The 25,866-nt window shown below is 37.2% G+C and overlaps 1 protein-coding gene across 1 annotated transcript; it reads right to left on the bottom strand.

Moving 5' to 3' along the window:
• Positions 1-23,150: 23,150 nt before the first annotated feature.
• Positions 23,151-24,608, bottom strand: LOC141176415 (tripartite motif-containing protein 14-like). Its single transcript, XM_073660399.1, has one exon. The coding sequence runs from the start codon at positions 24,606-24,608 to the stop codon at positions 23,151-23,153; it is 1,458 nt and encodes a 485-aa protein (XP_073516500.1).
• Positions 24,609-25,866: the final 1,258 nt, after the last annotated feature.

Genomic DNA, 25,866 nt, shown 5'->3' with positions numbered 1-25,866 from the left:
ATAGGGGGCAGTATTATAGTAGTTATATTCTTGTACATAGGAGCAGTATTATAGTAGTTATATGTCACGGGTGTGTCGCCACGAAGATCGTCACGATTACACAGCCTGACTTCTCGCAGCTGACTTTTTGGTGCTTTGTGTTTTCGGCAGTGAGGGAGTTAATTCTCTCTCTTTCTGTGCTAGACTAGGTCCAGCCTCGCCCAGCTGCAATCAATGTTGCTGTAGTGAGACTCCTTCAAATGCCTGCTGGTCTGTTTGGGAAGTGTCGGTGAAAGCATTTCATACAGACTGACAGAGCGGATCGTGGTATTTGGAGTTTCTGAGATAAGTGTATTTGGAGTGTTTTTTCCCTTCCTCGCTTTATCATTTATCTCCTTTCCCGTTGGTGTTCCCTCTGTTGAAGTTGTGTAGTTTTTGTATGCAAGGTGGTTTTGGTTTTTCCCTTGTACGGTCTCGTTCGTCTAAGTACTGTGTGTGGGCCTATTATTACTTGTCCTCTTTTGTTGTGATCGGGGTACTTCTCAGGACTAGATTACTTAGGTGCAGGGATCCTCAGGAGGTAGGGGTTACGCTGGCGGCCTGGACCTCTGCACCTTTAACAGTACCTCCAGGTTGAGGGATTAGTCAGGGCCCCAGCTTAGGGTCAGCTTAGGCCCCCTACCTCCAGTATACAGAGACAGCGTGACATTATATTCTTGTACATAGGAGCAGTATTATAGTAGTTATATTCTTGCACATAGGAGTAGTATTATAGTTGTTATATTCTTGTATATAGGAGCAGTATTATAGTAGTTATATTCCTGTACGTAGGAGCAGTATTATAGTAGTTATATGCTTGTACATAGGAGCAGTATTATAGTAGTTATATTCTTGTACATAGGAGCAGTATTATAGTAGTTATATTCTTGTACATAGGAGCAGTATTATAGTAGTTATATTCTTGTACATAGGGAGCAATATTATAGTAGTTATAATTTTGTACATAGGAGCAGTATTATAGTAGATATATTTTTGAACATAGGGAGAAGTATTATAGTAGTTATATTCTTATACATAGGGAGCAATATTATAGTAGTTATATTCTTGTACATAGGAGCAGTATTATAGTAGTTATATTCTTGTACATAGGAGCAGTATTATAGTAGTTATATTTTTGTACATAGGGAGCAGTATTATAGTAGTTATTTTCTTGTACATAGGGGCAGTATTATAGTAGATATATTTTTGTACATAGGGAGAAGTATTATAGTAGTTATATTCTTGTACATAGGGAGAAGTATTATAGTAGTTATATTCTTGTACATAGGAGCAGTATTATAGTAGTTATATTCTTGTACATAGGAGCAGTATTATAGTAGTTATATTCTTATACATAGAGGGCAGTATTATAGTAGTTATATTCTTGTACATAGGGGCAGTATTATAGTAGTTATATTCTTGTACATAGGAGCAGTATTATAGCAGTTATATTCTTGTACATAGGAGCAGTATTATAGTAGTTATATTCCTGTACATAGGGGCAGTATTATAGTAGTTATATTCTTGTACATAGGAGCAGTATTATAGTAGTTATATTCTTGTACATAGGAGCAGTATTATAGTAGTTATATTTTTGTACATAGGGAGCAGTATTATAGTAGTTATTTTCTTGTACATAGGGGCAGTATTATAGTGGATATATTTTTGTACATAGGGAGAAGTATTATAGTAGTTATATTCTTGTACATAGGGAGAAATATTATAGTAGTTATATTCTTGTACATAGGAGCAGTATTATAGTAGTTATATTCTTATACATAGGGGGGCAGTATTATAGTAGTTATATTCTTGTACATAGGAGCAGTATTATAGTAGTTATATTCTTATACATAGAGGGCAGTATTATAGTAGTTATATTCTTGTACATAGGGGCAGTATTATAGTAGTTATATTCTTGTACATAGGAGCAGTATTATAGCAGTTATATTCTTGTACATAGGAGCAGTATTATAGTAGTTATATTCCTGTACATAGGGGCAGTATTATAGTAGTTATATTCTTGTACATAGGAGCAGTATTATAGTAGTTATATTCTTGTACATAGGGAGCAATATTATAGTAGTTATATTCTTGTACATAGGAGCAGTATTATAGTAGATATATTTTTGTACATATGGAGAAGTATTATAGTAATTATATTCTTGTACATAGGGAGAAGTATTATAGTAGTTATATTCTTGTACATAGGGAGCAATATTATAGTAGTTATATTCTTGTACATAGGAGCAGTATTATAGTAGATATATTTTTGTACATAGGGAGAAGTATTATAGTAGTTATATTCTTGTACATAGGGGCAGTATTATAGTAGTTATATTCTTGTACATAGGGAGCAATATTATAGTAGTTATATTCTTGTACATAGGAGTAGTATTATAGTAGATATATTTTTGTACATAGGGAGAAGTATTATAGTAGTTATATTCTTGTACATAGGGAGAAGTATTATAGTAGTTATATTCTTGTACATACGGAGCAGTATTATAGTAGTTATATTCTTGTACATAGGAGGCAGTATTATAGTAGTTATATTCTTGTGCATAGGGAGAAGTATTATAGTAGTTATATACTTGTACATAGGGAGCAGTATTATAGCAGTTATATTCTTGTACATAGGAGCAGTATTATAGTAGTTATATTCTTGTACATAGGGGGCAGTATTATAGTAGTTATATTCTTGTACATAGGAGCAGTATTATAGTAGTTATATTCTTGTACATAGGGAGCAATATTATAGTAGTTATATTCTTGTACATAGGGAGCAATATTATAGTAGTTATATTCTAGTACATAGGGGGCAGTATTACAGTAGTTATATTCTTGTACATAGGCAGCAGTATTATAGTAGTTATATTCTAGTACATAAGGGGCAGTATTATAGTAGTTATATTCTTGTACATAGGGGGCAGTATTATAGTAGTTATATTCTTGTACATAGGAGCAGTATTATAGTAGTTATATTCTTGTACATAAGAGCAGTATTATAGCAGTTATATTCTTGTACATAGGAGCAGTATTATAGTAGTTATATTCTTGTACATAGGGGGCAGTATTATAGTAGTTATATTCTTGTACATAGGGAGCAATATTATAGTAGTTATATTGTAGTACATAGGGGGCAGTATTCTAGTAGTTATATTCTTGTACATAGGGAGAAGTATTATAGTAGTTATATTCTTGTACATAGGGGGCAGTATTCTAGTAGTTATATTCTTGTACATAGGGGGCAGTATTATAGTAGTTATATTCTTGTACATAGGGGCAGTATTATAGTAGTTATATTATTGTGCATAGGGGCAGTATTATAGTAGTTATATTCTTGTACATAGGAGCAGTATTATAGTAGTTATATTCTTGTACATAGGGGCAGTATTATAGTAGTTATATTCTTGTACATAGGGGCAGTATTATAGTAGTTATCTTCTTGTACATAGGGGCAGTATTATAGTAGATATATTCTTGTACATAGGGGGCAGTATTATAGTAGTTATATTCTTGTACATAGCAGCAGTATTATAGTAGTTATATTCTTGTACATAGCAGCAGTATTATAGTAGTTATATTCTTGTACATAGGAGCAGTATTATAGTAGTTATATTCTTGTACATAGGGGGCAGTGTTATAGTAGTTATATTCTTGTACATAGGGGCAGTATTATAGTAGTTATATTCTTGTACATAGAGAGCAGTATTATAGTAGTTATGATCTTGTTCATAGGAGCAGTATAATAGTAGTTGTATTCTTGTACATAGGAGCAGTATTATAGTAGTTATATTCTTGTATATAGGGACAGTATTATAGTAGCTATATAATTGTACATAGGGGCAGTATTATAGTAGTTATATTCTTGTACATAGGAGCAGTATTATAGTAGTTATATTCTTGTACATAGGGGCAATATTATAGTAGTTATATTATTTTACATAGGGGCAGTATTATAGTAGTTATATTCTTGTACATAGGAGCAGTAATATAGTAGTTATATTCTTGTACATAGGGAGCAGTATTATAGTAATTATATTCTTGTACATAGGGGGCAGTATTAGAGTAGTTATATTCTTGTACATAGGAGCAGTATTATAGTAGTTATATTCTTGCACATAGGGGCAGTATTATAGTAGTTATATTCGTGTACATAGGGGGCAGTATTATAGTAGTTATATTCTTGTACATAGGGGGCAGTATTATAGTAGTTATATTCTTGTACATAGGGGGCAGTATTATAGTAGATATATTCTTGTACATAGGAGCAGTATTATAGTAGTTATATTCTTGTTCATAGGAGCAGTATTATAGTAGTTATATTCTTGTACACAGGGGGCAGTATTATAGTAGTCATATTCTTGTACATAGGAGCAGTATTATAGTAGTTATATTCTTGTACATAGGGGGCAGTATTATAGTAGTTATATTCTTGTACATAGGGGGCAGTATTATAGTAGTTATATTCTTGTACATAGGGGGCAGTATTATAGTAGTTATATTCTTGTACATAGGGGGCAGTATTATAGTAATTATATTCTTGTACATAGGAGCAGTATTATAGTAGTTATATTCTTGTACATAGGAGCAGTATTATAGTAGTTATATTCTTGTACATAGGGGGCAGTATTATAGTAGTTATATTCTTGTACATAGGAACAGTATTATAGTAGTTATATTTTTGTACATAGGAGCAGTATTATAGTAGTTATATTCTTGTACATAGGGAGCAGTATTATAGTAGTTATATTCTTGTACATAGGGAGCAGTGTTATAGTAGTTATATTCTTGTACATAGGGAGCAGTATTATAGTAGTTATATTCTTGTACATAGGGAGCAGTATTATAGTAGTTATATTCTTGTACATAGGGGCAATATTATAGTAGTTATATTCTTGTACATAGGAGGCAGTATTATAGTAGTTATATTCTTGCACATAGGGGGCAGTATTATAGTAGATATATTCTTGTACATAGTGGCAGTATTATAGTAGTTATATTCTTGTACATAGGAGGCAGTATTATAGTAGTTATATTCTTGTACATAGGGAGCAGTATTATAGTAGTTATATTCTTGTACATAGGAGCAGTATTATAATAGTTATATTCTCGTACATAGGGGCAGTATTATAGTAATTATATTCTTCTATATAGGGAGCAGTATTATAGTAGTTATATTCTTGTACATAGGGGGCAGTATTATAGTAGTTATATTCTCGTACATAGGGGCAGTATTATAGTAGCTATATTCTTCTATATAGGGAGCAGTATTATAGTAGTTATACTCTTGTACATAGGGGGCAGTATTATAGTAGTTATATTCTTGTACATAGGGGGCAGTATTATAGTAGTTATATTCTTCTATATAGGGAGCAGTATTATAGTAGTTATATTCTTGTACATAGGGGCAGTATTATAGTAGTTATATTCTTGTACATAGGGGGCAGTATTATAGTAGTTATATTCTTACACATAGGGAGCAGTATTATAGTAGTTATATTCTTGTACATAGGAGGCAGTATTATAGTAGTTATATTCTTGCACATAGGGGGCAGTATTATAGTAGATATATTCTTGTACATAGTGGCAGTATTATAGTAGTTATATTCTTGTACATAGGAGGCAGTATTATAGTAGTTATATTCTTGTACATAGGGAGCAGTATTATAGTAGTTATATTCTTGTACATAGGAGCAGTATTATAATAGTTATATTCTCGTACATAGGGGCAGTATTATAGTAGTTATATTCTTCTATATAGGGAGCAGTATTATAGTAGTTATATTCTTGAACATAGGGGGCAGTATTATAGTAGTTATATTCTTCTATATAGGGAGCAGTATTATAGTAGTTATATTCTTGTACATAGGTTCAGTATTATAGTAGTTATATTCTTGTACATAGGGGCAGTATTATAGTAGTTATATTCTTACACATAGGGAGCAGTATTATAGTAGTTATATTCTTGTACATAGGAGGCAGTATTATAGTAGTTATATTCTTGCACATAGGGGGCAGTATTATAGTAGATATATTCTTGTACATAGTGGCAGTATTATAGTAGTTTTATTCTTGTACATAGGAGGCAGTATTATAGTAGTTATATTCTTGTACATAGGGAGCAGTATTATAGTAGTTATATTCTTGTACATAGGAGCAGTATTATAATAGTTATATTCTCGTACATAGGGGCAGTATTATAGTAGTTATATTCTTCTATATAGGGAGCAGTATTATAGTAGTTATATTCTTGTACAGAGGGGGCAGTATTATAGTAGTTATATTCTCGTACATAGGGGCAGTTTTATAGTAGTTATATTCTTCTATATAGGGAGCAGTATTATAGTAGTTATATTCTTGTACATAGCAGCAGTATTATAGTAGTTATATTCTTGTACATAGGGGGCAGTATTATAGTAGTTATATTCTTCTATATAGGGAGCAGTATTATAGTAGTTATATTCTTGTACATAGGGGGCAGTATTATAGTAGTTATATTCTCGTACATAGGGGCAGTATTATAGTAGTTATATTCTTCTATATAGGGAGCAGTATTATAGTAGTTATATTCTTGAACATAGGGGGCAGTATTATAGTAGTTATATTCTTCTATATAGGGAGCAGTATTATAGTAGTTATATTCTTGTACATAGGTTCAGTATTATAGTAGTTATATTCTTGTACATAGGGGCAGTATTATAGTAGTTATATTCTTACACATAGGGAGCAGTATTATAGTAGTTATATTCTTGTACATAGGAGGCAGTATTATAGTAGTTATATTCTTGCACATAGGTGGCAGTATTATAGTAGATATATTCTTGTACATAGTGGCAGTATTATAGTAGTTATATTCTTGTACATAGGAGGCAGTATTATAGTAGTTATATTCTTGTACATAGGGATCAGTATTATAGTAGTTATATTCTTGTACATAGGAGCAGTATTATAATAGTTATATTCTCGTACATAGGGGCAGTATTATAGTAGTTATATTCTTCTATATAGGGAGCAGTATTATAGTAGTTATATTCTTGTACAGAGGGGGCAGTATTATAGTAGTTATATTCTCGTACATAGGGGCAGTTTTATAGTAGTTATATTCTTCTATATAGGGAGCAGTATTATAGTAGTTATATTCTTGTACATAGCAGCAGTATTATAGTAGTTATATTCTTGTACATAGGGGGCAGTATTATAGTAGTTATATTCTTCTATATAGGGAGCAGTATTATAGTAGTTATATTCTTTTACATAGGGGGCAGTATTATAGTAGTTATATTCTTGTACATAGGGGGCAGTATTATAGTAGTTATACTCTTACACATAGGGAGCAGTATTATAGTAGTTATATTCTTGTACATAGGAGCAGTATTATAGTAGTTATATTCTTGTACATAGGAGCAGTATTATAGTAGTTATATTCTTGTATATAGGAGCAGTATTATAGCAGTTATATTCTTGTACATAGGAGCAGTATTATAGTAGTTATATTCTTGTACATAGGGGGCAGTATTATAATAGTTATATTCTTGTACATAGGAGCAGTATTATAGTAGCTATATTCTTCTATATAGGGAGCAGTATTATAGTAGTTATATTCTTGAACATAGGGGGCAGTATTATAGTAGTTATATTCTTCTATATAGGGAGCAGTATTATAGTAGTTATATTCTTGTACATAGGTTCAGTATTATAGTAGTTATATTCTTGTACATAGGGGCAGTATTATAGTAGTTATATTCTTACACATAGGGAGCAGTATTATAGTAGTTATATTCTTGTACATAGGAGGCAGTATTATAGTAGTTATATTCTTGCACATAGGGAGCAGTATTATAGTAGTTATATTCTTGTACATAGTGGCAGTATTATAGTAGTTATATTCTTGTACATAGGAGGCAGTATTATAGTAGTTATATTCTTGTACATAGGGAGCAGTATTATAGTAGTTATATTCTTGTACATAGGAGCAGTATTATAATAGTTATATTCTCGTACATAGGGGCAGTATTATAGTAGTTATATTCTTCTATATAGGGAGCAGTATTATAGTAGTTATATTCTTGTACAGAGGGGGCAGTATTATAGTAGTTATATTCTCGTACATAGGGGCAGTTTTATAGTAGTTATATTCTTCTATATAGGGAGCAGTATTATAGTAGTTATATTCTTGTACATAGCAGCAGTATTATAGTAGTTATATTCTTGTACATAGGGGGCAGTATTATAGTAGTTATATTCTTCTATATAGGGAGCAGTATTATAGTAGTTATATTCTTGTACATAGGGGGCAGTATTATAGTAGTTATATTCTCGTACATAGGGGCAGTATTATAGTAGTTATATTCTTCTATATAGGGAGCAGTATTATAGTAGTTATATTCTTGAACATAGGGGGCAGTATTATAGTAGTTATATTCTTCTATATATGGAGCAGTATTATAGTAGTTATATTCTTGTACATAGGTTCAGTATTATAGTAGTTATATTCTTGTACATAGGGGCAGTATTATAGTCGTTATATTCTTACACATAGGGAGCAGTATTATAGTAGTTATATTCTTGTACATAGGAGGCAGTATTATAGTAGTTATATTCTTGCACATAGGGGGCAGTATTATAGTAGATATATTCTTGTACATAGTGGCAGTATTATAGTAGTTATATTCTTGTACATAGGAGGCAGTATTATAGTAGTTATATTCTTGTACATAGGGAGCAGTATTATAGTAGTTATATTCTTGTACATAGGAGCAGTATTATAATAGTTATATTCTCGTACATAGGGGCAGTATTATAGTAGTTATATTCTTCTATATAGGGAGCAGTATTATAGTAGTTATATTCTTGTACAGAGGGGGCAGTATTATAGTAGTTATATTCTCGTACATAGGGGCAGTTTTATAGTAGTTATATTCTTCTATATAGGGAGCAGTATTATAGTAGTTATATTCTTGTACATAGCAGCAGTATTATAGTAGTTATATTATTGTACATAGGGGGCAGTATTATAGTAGTTATATTCTTCTATATAGGGAGCAGTATTATAGTAGTTATATTCTTGTACATAGGGGGCAGTATTATAGTAGTTATATTCTTGTACATAGGGGGCAGTATTATAGTAGTTATACTCTTACACATAGGGAGCAGTATTATAGTAGTTATATTCTTGTACATAGGAGCAGTATTATAGTAGTTATATTCTTGTACATAGGAGCAGTAATATAGTAGTTATATTCTTGTACATAGGGGCAGTATTATAGTAGTTATATTCTTACACGTAGGGAGCAGTATTATAGTAGTTATATTCTTGTACGTAGGGGCAGTATTATAGTTGTTATATTATTGTACATAGGGGCAGTATTATAGTAGTTATATTTTTGTACATAGGAGCAGTATTATAGTAGTTATATTCTCGTACATAGGGGCAGTATTATAGTAGTTATATTCTTCTATATAGGGGGCAGTATTATAGTAGTTATATTCTTGTACATAGGGGGCAGTATTATAGTAGTTATATTCTCGTACATAGGGGCAGTATTATAGTAGTTATATTCTTCTATATAGGGAGCAGTATTATAGTAGTTATATTCTTGTACATAGGGGGCAGTATTATAGTAGTTATATTCTTGTACATAGGGGGCACTATTATAGTAGTTATATTCTTCTATATAGGGAGCAGTATTATAGTAGTTATATTCTTGTACATAGGGGGCAGTATTATAGTAGTCATATTCTTGTACATAGGGGGCAGTATTATAGTAGTTATATTCTTGTACATAGGAGCAGTATTATAGTAGTTATATTCTTGCACATAGGGGGCAGTATTATAGTAGTTATATTCTTGTACATAGGGGCAGTATTATAGTAGTTATATTCCTGTACATAGGGGGCAGTATTATAGTAGTTATATTCTTGTACATAGGGGGCAGTATTATAGTAGTTATATTCTTGTACATAGGGGGCAGTATTATAGCAGTTATATTCTTGTACATAGGGGGCAGTATTATAGTAGTTATATTCTTGTACATAGGGGGCAGTATTATAGTAGATATATTCTTGTACATAGGGGCAGTATTATAGTAGTTATATTCTTGTACATAGGGAGCAGTATTATAGTAGTTATATTCTTGTACATAGGGACAGTATTATAGTAGTTATATTCTTGTACATAGGAGCAGTATTATAGTAGTTATATTCTCGTACATAGGGGCAGTATTATAGTAGTTATATTCTTCTATATAGGGAGCAGTATTATAGTAGTTATATTCTTGTACATAGGAGCAGTATTATAGTAGTTATATTCTTGAACATAGGAGCAGTATTATAGTAGTTATATTCTTGTACATAGGAGGCAGTATTATAGTAGTTATATTCTTGTACATAGGGGCAGTATTATAGTAGTTATATTCTCGTACATAGGGGCAGTATTATAGTAGTTATATTCTTCTATATAGGGAGCAGTATTATTGTAGTTATATTCTTGTACATAGGGGGCAGTATTATAGTAGTTATATTCTTGTACATAGGGGGCAGTATTAAAGTAGTTATATTCTTCTATATAGGGAGTAGTATTATAGTAGTTATATTCTTGTACATAGGGGGCAGTATTATAGTAGTTATATTCTTGTACATAGGGGCAGTATTATAGTAGTTATATTCTTGAACATAGGGGCAGTATTATAGTAGTTATATTCTTCTATATAGGGAGTAGTATTATAGTAGTTATATTCTTGTACATAGGGGGCAGTATTATAGTAGTTATATTCTTGTACATAGGAGCAGTATTATAGTAGTTATATTCTTGTATATAGGGGCAGTATTATAGTAGTTATATTCTTGTATATAGGGGGCAGTAATAGAGTAGTTATATTCTTGTACATAGAGGGCAGTATTATAGTAGTTATATTCTTGTACATAGGGGGCAGTATTATAGCAGATATATTCTTGTACATAGGAGCAGTATTATAGTAGTTATATTCTTGTATATAGGAGCAGTATTATAGCAGTTATATTCTTGTACATAGGAGCAGTATTATAGTAGTTATATTCTTGTACATAGGGGGCAGTATTATAATAGTTATATTCTTGTACATAGGAGCAGTATTATAGTAGCTATATTCTTGTATATAGGGGCAGTATTATAGTAGTTATATTCTTGTATATAGGGGGCAGTATTATAGTAGTTATATTCTTGTACATAGGAGCAGTATTATAGTAGCTATATTCTTGTACATAGGGGCAGTATTATAGTAGTTATATTCTTGTACATAGGAGCAGTATTATAGTAGTTATATTCTTGTACATAGCGGGCAGTATTATAGTAGCTATATTCTTGTACATAGGAGCAGTATTATAGTAGTTATATTCTTGTATATAGGGGGCAGTATTATAGTAGCTATATTCTTGTACATAGGGGGCAGTATTATAGTAGTTATATTCTTGTACATAGGAGCAGTATTATAGTAGTTATATTCTTGTATATAGGGGGCAGTATTATAGTAGCTATATTCTTGTACATAGGGGGCAGTATTATAGTAGTTATATTCTTGTACATAGGAGCAGTATTATAGTAGTTATATTCTTGTATATAGGGGGCAGTATTATAGTAGCTATATTCTTGTACATAGGGGGCAGTATTATAGTAGTTATATTCTTGTACATAGGAGCAGTATTATAGTAGTTATATTCTTGTATATAGGGGGCAGTATTATAGTAGCTATATTCTTGTACATAGGGGGCAGTATTATAGTAGTTATATTCTTGTACATAGAAGCAGTATTATAGTAGTTATATTCTTGTATATAGGGGGCAGTATTATAGTAGTTATATTCTTGTACATAGGAGCAGTATTATAGTAGTTATATTCTTGTACATTGGGGGCAGTATTATAGTAGTTATATTCTTGTACATAGGGGGCAGTATTATAGTAGCTATATTCTTGTACATAGGGGGCAGTATTATAGTAGTTATATTCTTGTATATAGGGGGCAGTATTACAGTAGCTATATTCTTGTACATAGGGGGCAGTATTATAGTAGTTATATTCTTGTACATAGGAGCAGTATTATAGTAGTTATATTCTTGTATATAGGGGGCAGTATTATAGTAGCTATATTCTTGTACATAGGGGGCAGTATTATAGTAGTTATATTCTTGTACATAGGGGCAGTATTATAGTAGTTATATTCTTGTATATAGGGGCAGTATTATAGTAGTTATATTCTTGTATATAGGGGGCAGTATTATAGTAGTTATATTCTTGTACATAGGAGCAATATTATAGTAGTTATATTCTTGTATATAGGGGCAGTATTATAGTAGTTATATTCTTGTACATAGGAGCAATATTATAGTAGTTATATTCTTGTACATAGGGGCAGTATTATAGTAGTTATATTCTTGTACATAGGAGCAGTATTATAGTAGTTATATTCTTGTACATAGGAGCAGTATTATAGTAGTTATTTTCTTGTACATAGGAGCAGTATTATAGTAGTTATATTCTTGTACATAGGGGCAGTATTATAGTAGTTATATTCTTGTACATAAGAGCAGTATTATAGTAGTTATATTCTTGTACATAGGAGCAGTATTATAGTAGTTATTTTCTTGTACATAGGAGCAGTATTATAGTAGTTATATTCTTGTACATAGGGGCAGTATTATAGTAGTTATATTCTTGTACATAGGGGCAGTATTATAGTAGTTATATTCTTGTACATAGGGGGCAGTATTATAGTAGTTATATTCTTGTATATAGGGAGCAGTATTATAGTAGTTATATTCTTGTACATATGAGCAGTATTTTAGTAGTTATATTATTGTACATAGGAGCGGTATTATAGTAGTTATATTCTTGTACATAGGGAGCATTATTATAGTAGTTATATTCTTGTACATAGGAGCAGTATTATAGTAGTTATATTCTTGTATATAGGGGGCAGTATTATAGTAGTTATATTCTTGTACATATGAGCAGTATTATAGTAGTTATATTCTTGTATATAGGGGGCAGTATTATAGTAGTTATATTCTTGTACATAGGGGGCAGTATTATAGTAGTTATATTCTTGTACATAGGGGGCAGTATTATAGTAGTTATATTCTTGTACATAGGGGCAGTATTATAATAGTTATATTCTTGTACATAGGGGCAGTATTATAGTAGTTATATTCTTGTACATAGGAGCAGTATTATAGTAGTTATATTCTTGTACATAGGGAGCAGTATTATAGTAGTTATATTCTTGTACATAGGGGGCAGTATTATAGTAGTTATATTCCTGTACATAGGATCAGTATTATAGTAGTTATATTCTTGTACATAGGGGCAGTATTATAGTAGTCATATTCTTGTACATAGGGGCAGTATTATAGTAGTTATATCCTTGTACATAGGGGCAGTATTATAGTAGTTATATCCTTGTACATAGGGACAGTATAATTGTTTTTTTGATATTTTATAAAATATGGGCTGAGTTTAGCCTTTGGGATCCATATTTCACCAGTACACAGCAGTGCAGTATGAGATTTGTACAGTTCTTTCGCTTTTCTTGCTTTCTATTACATCTGGGGTCGTATGAACATTTCTTCCTTCTTTAGTTTTCTCTTGAGATATCATGATTATATCTCCACACTTCATATCACTAGGAGCTTTAATCATACACTGATTAGTCCTTTTGCAGAGATGAAGGTCACCATTCAGACCACTGATAAAAAAAAAGTAATGTGGTCGCTCCTTACATTGCTACAACCCTAAAGGATTAGATGTCTGTAATTTACATGGTGCAGAGCTGTGTATGTAATTTACATGGTGCAGAGCTGTGTATGTAATTTACATGGTGCAGAGCTGTGTATGTAATTTACATGGTGCAGAGCTGTGTATGTAATTTACATGGTGCAGATCTGTGTATGTAATTTACATGGTGCAGAGCTGTGTATGTAATTTACATGGTGCAGAGCTGTGTATGTAATTTACATGATGTAGAGCTGTGTGTGTACTGTATATAGTGCAGATCTGTGTGTGTAATTTACATGGTGCAGAGCTGTGTATGTAATTTACATGGTGCAGAGCTGTGTATGTAATTTACATGGTGCAGAGCTGTGTATGTAATTTACATGATGTAGAGCTGTGTGTGTACTGTATATAGTGCAGATCTGTGTGTGTAATGTACACGGTGCAGAGCTGTGTATGCAATTTACATGGTGCAGATCTGTGTGTGTAATGTACATGGTGCAGAGCTGTGTATGTAATTTACATGGTGCAGAGCTATGTATGTAATTTACATGGTGCAGAGCTGTGTATGTAATTTACATGGTGCAGAGCTGTATATGTAATTTACATGGTGCAGAGCTGTGTATGTAATTTACATGATGTAGAGCTGTGTGTGTACTGTATATAGTGCAGATCTGTGTGTGTAATTTACATGGTGCAGAGCTGTGTATGTAATTTACATGGTGCAGAGCTGTGTATGTAATTTACATGGTGCAGAGCTGTGTATGTAATTTACATGGTGCAGAGCTGTGTATGTAATTTACATGATGTAGAGCTGTGTGTGTACTGTATATAGTGCAGATCTGTGTGTGTAATGTACACGGTGCAGAGCTGTGTATGCAATTTACATGGTGCAGATCTGTGTGTGTAATGTACATGGTGCAGAGCTGTGTATGTAATTTACATGGTGCAGAGCTATGTATGTAATTTACATGGTGCAGAGCTGTGTATGTAATGTACACGGTGCATAGCTGTGTATGTAATTTACATGGTGCAGAGCTGTGTATGTAATTTACATGGTGCAGAGCTGTGTATGTAATTTACATGATGTAGAGCTGTGTGTGTACTGTATATAGTGCAGATCTGTGTGTGTAATGCACACGGTGCAGAGCTGTGTATGCAATTTACATGGTGCAGAGCTGTGTATGTAATTTACATGGTGCAGAGCTGTGTATGTAATTTACATGGTGCAGAGCTATGTATGTAATTTACATGGTGCAGAGCTGTGTATGTAATGTACACGGTGCAGAGCTGTGTATGTAATTTACATGGTGCAGAGCTATGTATCTAATTTACATGGTGCAGAGCTGTGTATGTAATTTACATGGTGCAGAGCTATGTATGTAATTTACATGATGTAGAGCTGTGTGTGTAATGTACATGGTGCAGAGCTGTGTATGTAATGTACATGGTGCAGAGCTGTGTATGTAATTTACATGATGCAGAGCTATGTATGTAATTTACATGGTGCAGAGCTGTGTATGTAATGTACACGGTGCAGAGCTGTGTATGTAATTTACACGGTGCAGAGCTGTGTATGTAATGTACACGGTGAATAGCTGTGTATGTAATTTACATGGTGCAGAGCTGTGTATGTAATTTACATGGTGCAGAGCTGTGTATGTAATTTACATGATGTAGATCTGTGTGTGTACTGTATATAGTGCAGATCTGTGTGTGTAATGCACACGGTGCAGAGCTGTGTATGTAATTTACACAGTGCAGAGCTTTGTATGCAATGTATATAGTGCAGAGCGTTTTGTAATGTAACATCTCACAGAACGGGCCATAACTGGAGGACGTCTACTTTGAAAACTTCTAATAATCCCCGGTATGTGCTCAGAATTTCCTGATTGTCTCATCCCTGGGACTTTCACTCTCAGAAAGTCCCAGCGCCAAGTGCCGAATTACCCGAAGCGCGTAGTTAACCCTTTTATTCCCCGCGTGACGGACAGGTATGAGCCGAGCCTGAGGGATCAGGTCTTCGAATCAAAGGAGACAGAATACAAAATCAGACTGATACATTGTAGCAAAGTTCCAGAGAGCTGTGAACAGTATCTGTATAGGTATTTATCAAACTGCAACATGGTTCGTAAGAGTTTCTTTTTCAGACTCGACCCTCGTTGAGCGACTCTCGTCGTTGGTGGCGGATTTTGAGTCCTGGGCCTTTATGATCTGCAATAATCATGTGGTTTTTATGCAAGACATCACTGACCAGCGCTAGAAGAAAAAAGTCACGAAGCCTCAGAGATCCGATACCGCGGCAAGTGTCTCATTAAAGCGACATTAAAAAAATTATTTCCTTTTTTACCAGATGACAAAATGTAAATTACAACAACAAAAAAAAAAAAAAATCCAACAAAAATCATTTTCCCTCGAAATGAAGCCGAGGATCGATTTAACGCCCTCGAGAGTCAATTTCCGACACAAATAAAAGCCGCGTCTCTTTATATAAAGACGTTTTTTGTTTTTTTTTTGTAAATCATTATTTTGCCTTTTTGTAAACGGCTGTAAAATTGTCAACCTCGTTGAAGCCTCTCGGGAAAAAAAAAAAAAAAAAGCAATTGAAAGTGGACGGTGAATCATCCTGAAAGCCGACGCGCGTCGGGCGTTGCTCATCTTTATGGATGCGGACAGTGATGAGCTATTACTGTTCACAATTTTCGGAAATAAAACGAATGAAAACAAAACGAAAAAAAAAGTTGCAGTCGTCAATTTCTGTTTAGGAACATATGAGAGACATGGAAAATATAAATCAGAGGTCTCGAGCTGCTGTGAAACTACAGCTCCTAGCGTGAGTTTATAACTGTCTGGGCATGCTGGGAGTTGTAGTTTAGAATGAGCTGAAGATCCAAAGGTTGAAAGGCCCTGATTAAATGTTAATGAAAACCATGCTGTTATGGGCTCACCTGAGCAGCACGGACTGGAGGCGATGATGCAGGCAAGATGAACTTGCCAGATGGTATGTTGATCTGCGAAGATCAGGACTGCTTGGTATAAAGGATGGCACATGGACACACAAACATAGAGGCAGAAGATGTAGCTAGACGGCATTTACATACAGGAACAGTAGAAAGTACATGCAGCAGGGATACAGACAACCACAGGAATAGCAGAGACATATAAGTAATCAGGTATCTTGCAGCAAGGATATGGTTAACCACAGGAATAGCAGAGATGTATAGTGAATCAGGTAACTTACAGCAATTATACAGTTAGCCACAGGAATAGTAGAGATGTATATGCAATCAGGTATCTTGCAGCAGGGATATGGTAAACCACAGGAATAGCAGAGATGTACATGCAATTAGGTATCTTGCAGTAGGGATACGGTTAACCACAGGAATAGAAGAGACGTATATGCAATCAGGTATCTTGCAGCAAGGATACTGTTAATAATAGAAATAGCAGAGATGTACATGCAATCAGGTATCTTGCAGCAAGGGGTACAGTTAACCACAGGAATAGTATAGATGTATATGCAATCATGTATCTTGAAGCAGGGATATGGTAAACCACAGCAATAGCAGAGATGTGCATGCAATTAGGTATCTTGCAGCAGGGATACGGTTAACCACAGGAATAGAAGAGACGTATATGCAATCAGGTATCTTGTAGCAGGGATACGGTTAACCACGGGAATAATAGAGATGTATATATAATCAAGTATCTCACAACAGGGATAACAGTAAACAACAGGAATAGCAGAGATGCATATGCAATCAAGTGTCTTGCAGCAGAGATATGGTTAACCACAGTAATAGCAAAGACATATATGCAATCAGGTCTCTTGCAGTAGGGACACGGTTAACCACAGAAATAACAGAGATGTACATGCAATCAGGTATCTTACAGCAGACATAACGGTTAACCACAGGAATAGTAGAGACGTATATGCAATCAGGTATCTTGAAGCAAAGATGCGGTAAACGAGAGGAAGAGGAAAGATGTAAATGCAATTGGGTATCTTGCAGCAATAAGCACAGGTGCAGCAGAGTTGTTGTGTTTGATAGAACCAAGAGAGCAGTAAAAAATAATTAAGCAGGTAATCTGATAGCAGAAATGATATTAATCATTAATCACAACCACTAAGACAGATATTACCACCATACAGTGACCATATAATGGTGGTATCAGGTCTACACCAGTGCTCAGCTGATCATATATGAGTTTACTGTGCGGTTTCTCACTACTGATATTCCCGCTGACCTTATTTATTCTGCCTTTTCTTTTCCATTCGGCCCAGTCCGCCGCGACCACTTCTTCCATCCATAACTCGACCCTACAAAGTGTAGCACACAGACATCTTTGGCTTATGGCTTTACATCCCCCTGCTCACATTTCCTGATGTCTGCACAAACCACATAGTGCTATAACCAGCGCCCTAGAAAGTAATGATGGCCCCTCTGTGCCCTTACACAGTAATAATAGTCCCCCGTGAGCCTTTAGAATAATAATAATGCCCCCTGTGCTTCCCCTATAATGTACAAATTGCCTATTCAGAGTGGAAGAGGACTTGAACCCTAGCGCCACCTATTGGAAGTAGCAATCCTAAAAGTCACTATCCCCAATTGTGCCTCCTTATAATAATGCAAACTATCATTGTGCCTCTTTAGAATAATGCCCTATGCCTCAGTACTATAATAATGCCTCTGAGCAGGAGAGCTCATAGAAATATCAGGACTCCACGGTAAAAGTCCTATCACGGCACATAGGCGCAGTCACAGAAGCACATACAGTACCTCCCAACTTTTAAAGACACGGAGATGGACATGTATTTAAGCACTTACACAGATACTGAAGCCCCCTAGTGTTCTCATCCAATATGATACCCCATCCATGGACCCCATAGAGTATGGTGCTCCAAAAAATGCCCCACACAGTATGATGACCCCACACAGAATGATGCCCTACAAATTCCGCATAAAATATGATGCCCCACAGCCTTCCATTCAGCATAATGTTCACCACAGCCAAACCTTATAGTATAATTTCCCCCAAAGCCCGCCATGCATGTCTGTCAAAGCCCCTCATACAGTATTGTCACTTAGCCCCCACACAGTATTATGTTCTCCACAGCCCCTACAGTTTAATGTTACCCACATCCCCCCCAAACATCGGGATGTCCCCACAGAGTATAATGTACCCCACAGACACCCATACAATATGATGTCCCCAACAGGCCCCCACATAGAAAAATGTCCACTAGAGTCCCCCACATAGTATGATGGTTCCCAAACTCCCTATAAGGTATGATGTGAACTACAAACTCTTCTACACAGTATAACGTCCCCCACAGCATCTCACACAGTGAAATGTCCACCACATCCCCCACACAGTATGATGTCCTCACAGCTCCCCCACACAGTATGATGTCCTCACAGCTCCCCCACACAGTATGATGTCCACCACAGTCCCTCATACAGTATTATGTCCTCCACAGCCCCCACACAGTATGATGTCCACCACAGTCCCTCATACAGTATTATGTCCTCCACAGCCCCCACACAATATGACCGCCACCGTCCCTCATACAGTATTATGTTCTCCACAGCGCCCACACAGTATGATGACCACCACAGCTTCACACACATTATGATGTCCCCCACTACCTTTCCCACAGTATGATGTCCACCACACAGTATGATGTCCCCCGCAGCTCCTCAAACAGTTTGTTGTCCCATCAGCCCCCTACACAGTATGATGGTCACCACAGCTCCCCACAGAGTATGGAGGTCACCACAGCCGCCCATGCAGTATGATATTCCCCACAGTCCCCCCCACCATAGAGTATGATGTCCATCACAGTCCCCCACACAATATGATGTCCACCATAGCCCCTCTATACAGAATGATGTTCACCATAGCCCCCCACATATTATGGTTACCAAAGCCCCCGTACGGTATTATGTCCACCACAGTCTTTCATATATTATGATGTCCACCACAGCACCCCCATACAGTATGATGTCCCCCGCATCTCCTCACAATTTTTTGTCCCATCAGCTCCCTACACAGTATACTGTCCCCCACAACCACCCATACAAAATATGATATCCACCACAGCCCCTACTGTATATTGTATTATGGTGACCACAGCTCTTCACACATTATAATGTCCACTTCAGCCCCCCCCAAACAGTATGATAGCCCCAACAGCCCCCCCCATACAATATTATGACAGCCACACATACAGTATGATGTCCACCACAGCACTCCCACACAGTATGATGTCCCCTACAGCCTCCCACATAGTATGATGTCCCCTACAGCCCCCCACACAGTATGATGTCCCCTACAGCCTCCCACACATTATGATCACCACAGCCCTCCACACCGTATGATGTTCTAGCAGCCCCCACACAGTATAATGTCCCCTACAGCCCCCCACACAGTATGATGTCCCCTACAGCCCCCCACACAGTATGATGTCCCCTACAGCCCCCCACACAGTATGATGTCCCCTACAGCCTGCCACATAGTATGATGTCCCCTACAGCCCCCCACAAAGTATGATGTCCCCTACAGCCCCCCACACAGTATGATGTCCCCTACAGCCTCCCACATAGTATGATGTCCCCTACAGCCCCCCACACAGTATGATGTCCCCTACAGCCTCCCACACATTATGATCACCACAGCCCTCCACACCGTATGATGTTCTAGCAGCCCCCACACAGTATAATGTCCCCTACAGCCCCCCACACAGTATAATGTCCCCTACAGCCCCCCACAGTATGATGTCCCCTACAGCCCCCCACACAGTATGATGTCCCCTACAGCCTCCCACATAGTATGATGTCCCCTACAGCCCCCCACACAGTATGATGTCCCCTACAGCCCCCCACACAGTATGATGTCCCCTACAGCCTCCCACATAATATGATGTCCCCTACAGCCCCCCACACAGTATGATGTCCCCTACAGCCCCCCACACAGTATGATGTCCCCTACAGCCTCCCACATAGTATGATGTCCCCTACAGCCCCCCACACAGTATGATGTCCCCTACAGCCTCCCACACATTATGATCACCACAGCCCTCCACACCGTATGATGTTCTAGCAGCCCCCACACAGTATAATGTCCACCACAGCCCACTATACAGTATGATGGTAACCACAGCTGCTCACACAGTATGATGTCTCCCACTGCCCTCCATGCAGCATGATGTCCCCTCAGCACCATACAGTAGGATGTCCACCTGAGGCCCCCACACAGTATGATGCTCCCACAGCCCCCATACAGTGTCATACTCCACCATCCAACTCCCTGTTGCAATTAAAAATGATACTCGCCTAATGATAATTCTAGTGCCCATACACCATAGGCTCCGTTTCCTCTTCTATCTGGTCTTGCAGTGGGCTGGCTCTAGTGGCACGATGATGTCACTGCATTACACCACCGAAACCAGCGCACTGCAGGATATCCCCTGCGTGGCACGGGCCTCCAGCGGGCCACAGAGCAGGGAGAAAATGGCTATGGGCTCCACCACAGCTATTAACAGTTTCAGACTTCTAAAAATGCTAATACTGTTGATAGTGTCATAATCAATGCAGCCAATGCCCAGATTGGCCCAACGGGCATTTGTCAGAATTGCCAAATGATCAGTCCGGCCACTGGAGAAGGAAGTAAAGCACAGCCCTGGAGCGGGGACAGATGAGAAAACTTGTATAAAGGAGTTTTCCAAGACATTACATTGATGATCTACCCGAAGTTCTCTGTGCAGTCACGCTTGGATCGGTGGGTAGGCGTCCAAGGTTCTGCTGTGAAGGGGGTGCGGTGCTCCTGCAAGTGCTTCCCTCCCTACATCCCGATGATCATGGAGGTTCTGAAGGTTGATTTTATCCTGGAAAACCACCTGAAGGAAGACTACTAAAGTGACTTAGCTCATCAATCAGATCGTTAGAGGGTCTAACTCTCCACACCCCGCGATCAGCTGGTTGTAGGGACCCTTCATTGCTTACCTGGCACAGACCTATGCTTTAGCTAAATGGGACAGTACCAGGCACAGTCACTAATAAAGGTACAGTGCTGTGCAAACAATGGAGGCCAACTTTGCTGGTACGCCATGGTCATTTCTGTTAGTTTATGAGGGGTCCCTCGAGTGTTTGCCTCACTGATCAGATATTGACTACCTATTTCTGGAGAACCCCTTTAACTTTTCCCACCCCATGAAAAATGAGCAGAGTAATTTTGCTATCCCCGAGTTGTTTTCATGATTATTATAATTTGTTTTAATTTTCTTCTTTATTATTATTAATGACCTATCTATCCTCAGGATCATATCGCTGAGGGTCTGACACACGGGACCCTTACAAGGCTTATTAAATAGGTCTAGATAGAAGAATATGGAACAGAGTTATAATAAAGTCAATCACAAGTATCGAAGAAAACAAGTTTTATTAATGAACAATTCTTTCTAGAACATTCGAATGACAGAACGGAAAGTTCTGTATATATAATAGATCACAGATTGTCAGGTCATTTATAAGAAAAAAAAGGGGTTCACAAACTTAAATAGACAATAACCAAACTTACTGTAACATGATAAACCACCGATGTCTATGCACAAAGTTATATAACTTTCCCCTAATAGTGATTATTACTAATAACCCCAGAGAGTGTCCACCCTGCAGCCGCCAATTACTAATAACCCCAGAGAGTGTCCACCCTACAGCCGCCATAGAAATCTTAATATACCGTTATATATAAATAATATGAATATATGAGAATAATAAAAGATATGTAAATAATCAGAAGAACTGATTGTTAACAGACTTGGACTGGCCAACCGGGAAGCAGGAGAATCCTCCGGTGGGCCCCCCCTGTATGAGCAGAGGTACCTACAGTGCACTTAATTCTCTATGTACAGACAATTGCAACATCTCATCATTCATTAAACAAACTACTCAGTGTACTATTATATACATTTGTGAATAATGTAATATTTGCAGATAGAAGAACAGTGGACCCCAGAGTTGATGTTAAAGGTGGGCAAATAGAAAAGAGGAATGACATAGGTATGAGAAAGAGATTTAGATAGATCGACAATAGATAGATACATAGATAGATGATAGATAATTGTCTACTTTTATCCTATAAGGGTAGTAAATTACAATATACTCTATAACATCCTATACGCGCCAACCATATAAATTGATGAGACGAGATGTGCCACCTCAGTTGAGCCTTGGCTGACATTGGCATCGGACGGCCACATTTCAGCTCGTCGACTCCGAACACGGGCATAAGGCAATTCTCCATTGTCGCTAGTCACAATAAACGCGCCACTTTGGCTTTGACCAAAATGTATTGACAAATAGCAATAATCCAGGCACTAGCGACCCTAACTGGTGACCCTCAGCCACCCGTACCAGACCCAGAACACAGCATGAATGGGCTCCGTGAAGGTGGTGATGAAGGTGTGGATGTGTCTTATGCCCTCTGATACCTCATAGAAAGATACCTGCCCGGCCTCGTAGTCCAGATATACCCCAATCCTTCTGCAGGGTAACAGACTGGAGAGATGCCGGTCCGTTCGGTCATGCATCAGTTTTAGCTTTTTGTCTATATACCCCAGTCCCCAGGATTTATGATTATTTCCAACGAAGGACAATTCTCCTTTTCTGTCCATACTGGGATAACCCACTCCCATGATCCATTTTCCCGAATTGCTAGTCTCGACTTCCCAATAATGTCGCCCTGAAGAAAAACTCTGGGTGCTCATAACCTGGTAAGTCTTAAACCTCTCTGGAGTCTTCTGTCGACGTTGGTTGATTTTCGACCAGGACGCAGTTTTTTTGTCCCCGGATACATATACATCATTGGCGGCTGTGTTGACATCCATTGTCACATCCGACGCCCAATGCCATGCCTTCATGCGAGCCATGATGTCATCTAAGGATCTTTGCAGAGTCACCAAGATAAGACCTTCATCCAGATCTTCAGGATCACAGAGCAGGCTTGGCCTGGTTTTTGGATAAAATAAGTCAGCGTGGTTTTCTTTCGACTTCTGTAAGATGGTGATTGGGTTGGATAAGTTACACAGTTCCTCAAGTAACTTTATGTTTTTGGAAAGATCGTCCTTCTGCTGTTCCAACTTTTCGAGGAGAAGGGAGATGGGCTCTGAGACATCGCTCTCCTTCTTGGCAATCTCATTGAGGATGCTCAACTCCAGGTTGTCCATCTGGTACCGAAGATCGATGAACAGGTCACTGACTTTGGCTGACAGCTTGAAGGCTTTTTCTTTTATGGTTGTCTTCTGACTTTCCAATGTCTGGACTCTCGCGTCAGTCTCTATTTGCTGTATGAGTAATTTTTCCAGAACATTTTTTAAGTCATTTTTCTTCCTCGCACAAGTTTCAGTTAACGGCTCAATTTGGTGATTCTTGTGTATCCCAGCGAGGCAACATGAGACACAGATACATGAGGCATCTTCAAAGCAGTAGTATTTCAGAACTTCGTCATGTATGGCACATTTAACATCTTCGGCTTTCTCAAAGGTTTTCGTGGGAGCCGTGAAAACATGTTCCTTCGACTTGCTGTGCACCTTCAGGTGTATTCGGCAAAGAGAAGCTTCACACAACGTACACGACTTTACTGCCGGGACAGGCTGGTGGACACAGTATGTGCAGGAGACTTCTGTATCTTCCTTTTTATGCCACGCAATTGACTCATATTCTCCAATTCTTGATTTTAGATTTTTGCCATCAACGTAAATGTTACCGGCACAACTTGAGCTTTGAGAGTCTCCATTTTTCAGCAGAAAGTTAGAGTAGATAGGCTCCATGATGGACATATCCATGGTGTCAAGTTGTCTCAACTGAACAAGTGCTTCTTGTTTTATCTCTTTTTGTACCTAAGGGGAGGTGAAAGTATGTAGGGAAAATTTGCATGCTGTCAACGCTCTACTTTGATATGCCCCGGAGCGAAAACTTTCTAAAAACAAGCAAACATAACTGAAGACAAGGAAGAAAACATATTCTAGAAGACGAGACATTTATTGCCCTCGTTATGTAATGATCTTTGATGGCCAATATAGTAGATGACTGCAGATAATATCCACATAACGTGTATTTCGGTATGCCCTACATACAGCAACTGACACAAAAAAATCTTAACTGGTTGATAATTTTGAGGTCTGGTTCAGCTCTTGATCCAACAGCAGAAGCTGGAAGCCTACACAGATCATGCTTTGCACTACAAGTTTTCCCTTCCAAACTTGTTCTTCTGTGGGTTTAGGAAAATGGATCCTATTGTAGAAACCTTCTCTTACAAGCCTTGGATTCAAAACTAGAGCAGATGCAAGGCCAAAATCAGGAAAACCCTTCACCCTTCCTTCCATGTTCTTGTTCTTCTGTGGGTTTAAGAAAATGGATCGTATTGTGGATCCAAAATCAGGAAAACCCTTCACCCTTCCTTCCATGTTCTTGTTCTTCTGTGGGTTTAGGAAAATGGATCCCATTGTGGAAACCTTGTCTTACAAGCCTTGGATTCAAAGCTAGAGCAGATGCAATGCCAAAATCAGGAAAACCCTTCACCCTTCCTTCCATGTTCTTCTGTGGGTTTAGGTAAATGGATCCTATTGTGGATCCATATTGTGGATCCAAAATCAGGAAAACCCTTCACCCTTCCTTCCATGTTCTTCTGTGGGTTTAGGAAAATGGATCCTATTGTGGAAACCTTTTCTTACAAGCCTTGGATTCAAAACTAGAGCAGACGCAATGCCAAAATCAGGAAAACCCTTCACCCTTCCTTCCATGTTCTTGTTCTTCTGTGGGTTTAGGAAAATGGATCCTATTGTGGATCCATATTGTGGATCCAAAATCAGGAAAACCCTTCACCCTTCCTTCCATGTTCTTGTTCTTCTGTGGGTTTAGGAAAATGGATCCTATTGTGGAAACCTTTTCTTACAAGCCTCGGATTCAAAACTAGAGCAGATGCAATGCCAAAATCAGGAAAACCCTTCACCCTTCCTTCCATGTTCTTCTGTGGGTTTAGGTAAATGGATCCTATTGTGGATCCATATTGTGGATCCAAAATCAGGAAGACCCTTCACCCTT

This window comes from Phyllobates terribilis, unplaced genomic scaffold (assembly GCF_046119375.1).
Source record: "Phyllobates terribilis strain yellow unplaced genomic scaffold, ASM4611937v1 Scaffold_25__1_contigs__length_18738178, whole genome shotgun sequence".
Lineage (NCBI taxonomy): Eukaryota > Metazoa > Chordata > Amphibia > Anura > Dendrobatidae > Phyllobates > Phyllobates terribilis.
Note: the sequence above shows the minus strand (reverse complement) of the source record. Positions and strands in the feature narration are given on the sequence as shown.

Excerpts from the sequence above, each read along its gene's own strand:
- LOC141176415 (XM_073660399.1), bottom strand. The coding sequence starts at position 24,608 with ATGGATATGTCCATCATGGAGCCTATCTACTCTAACTTTCTGCTGAAA.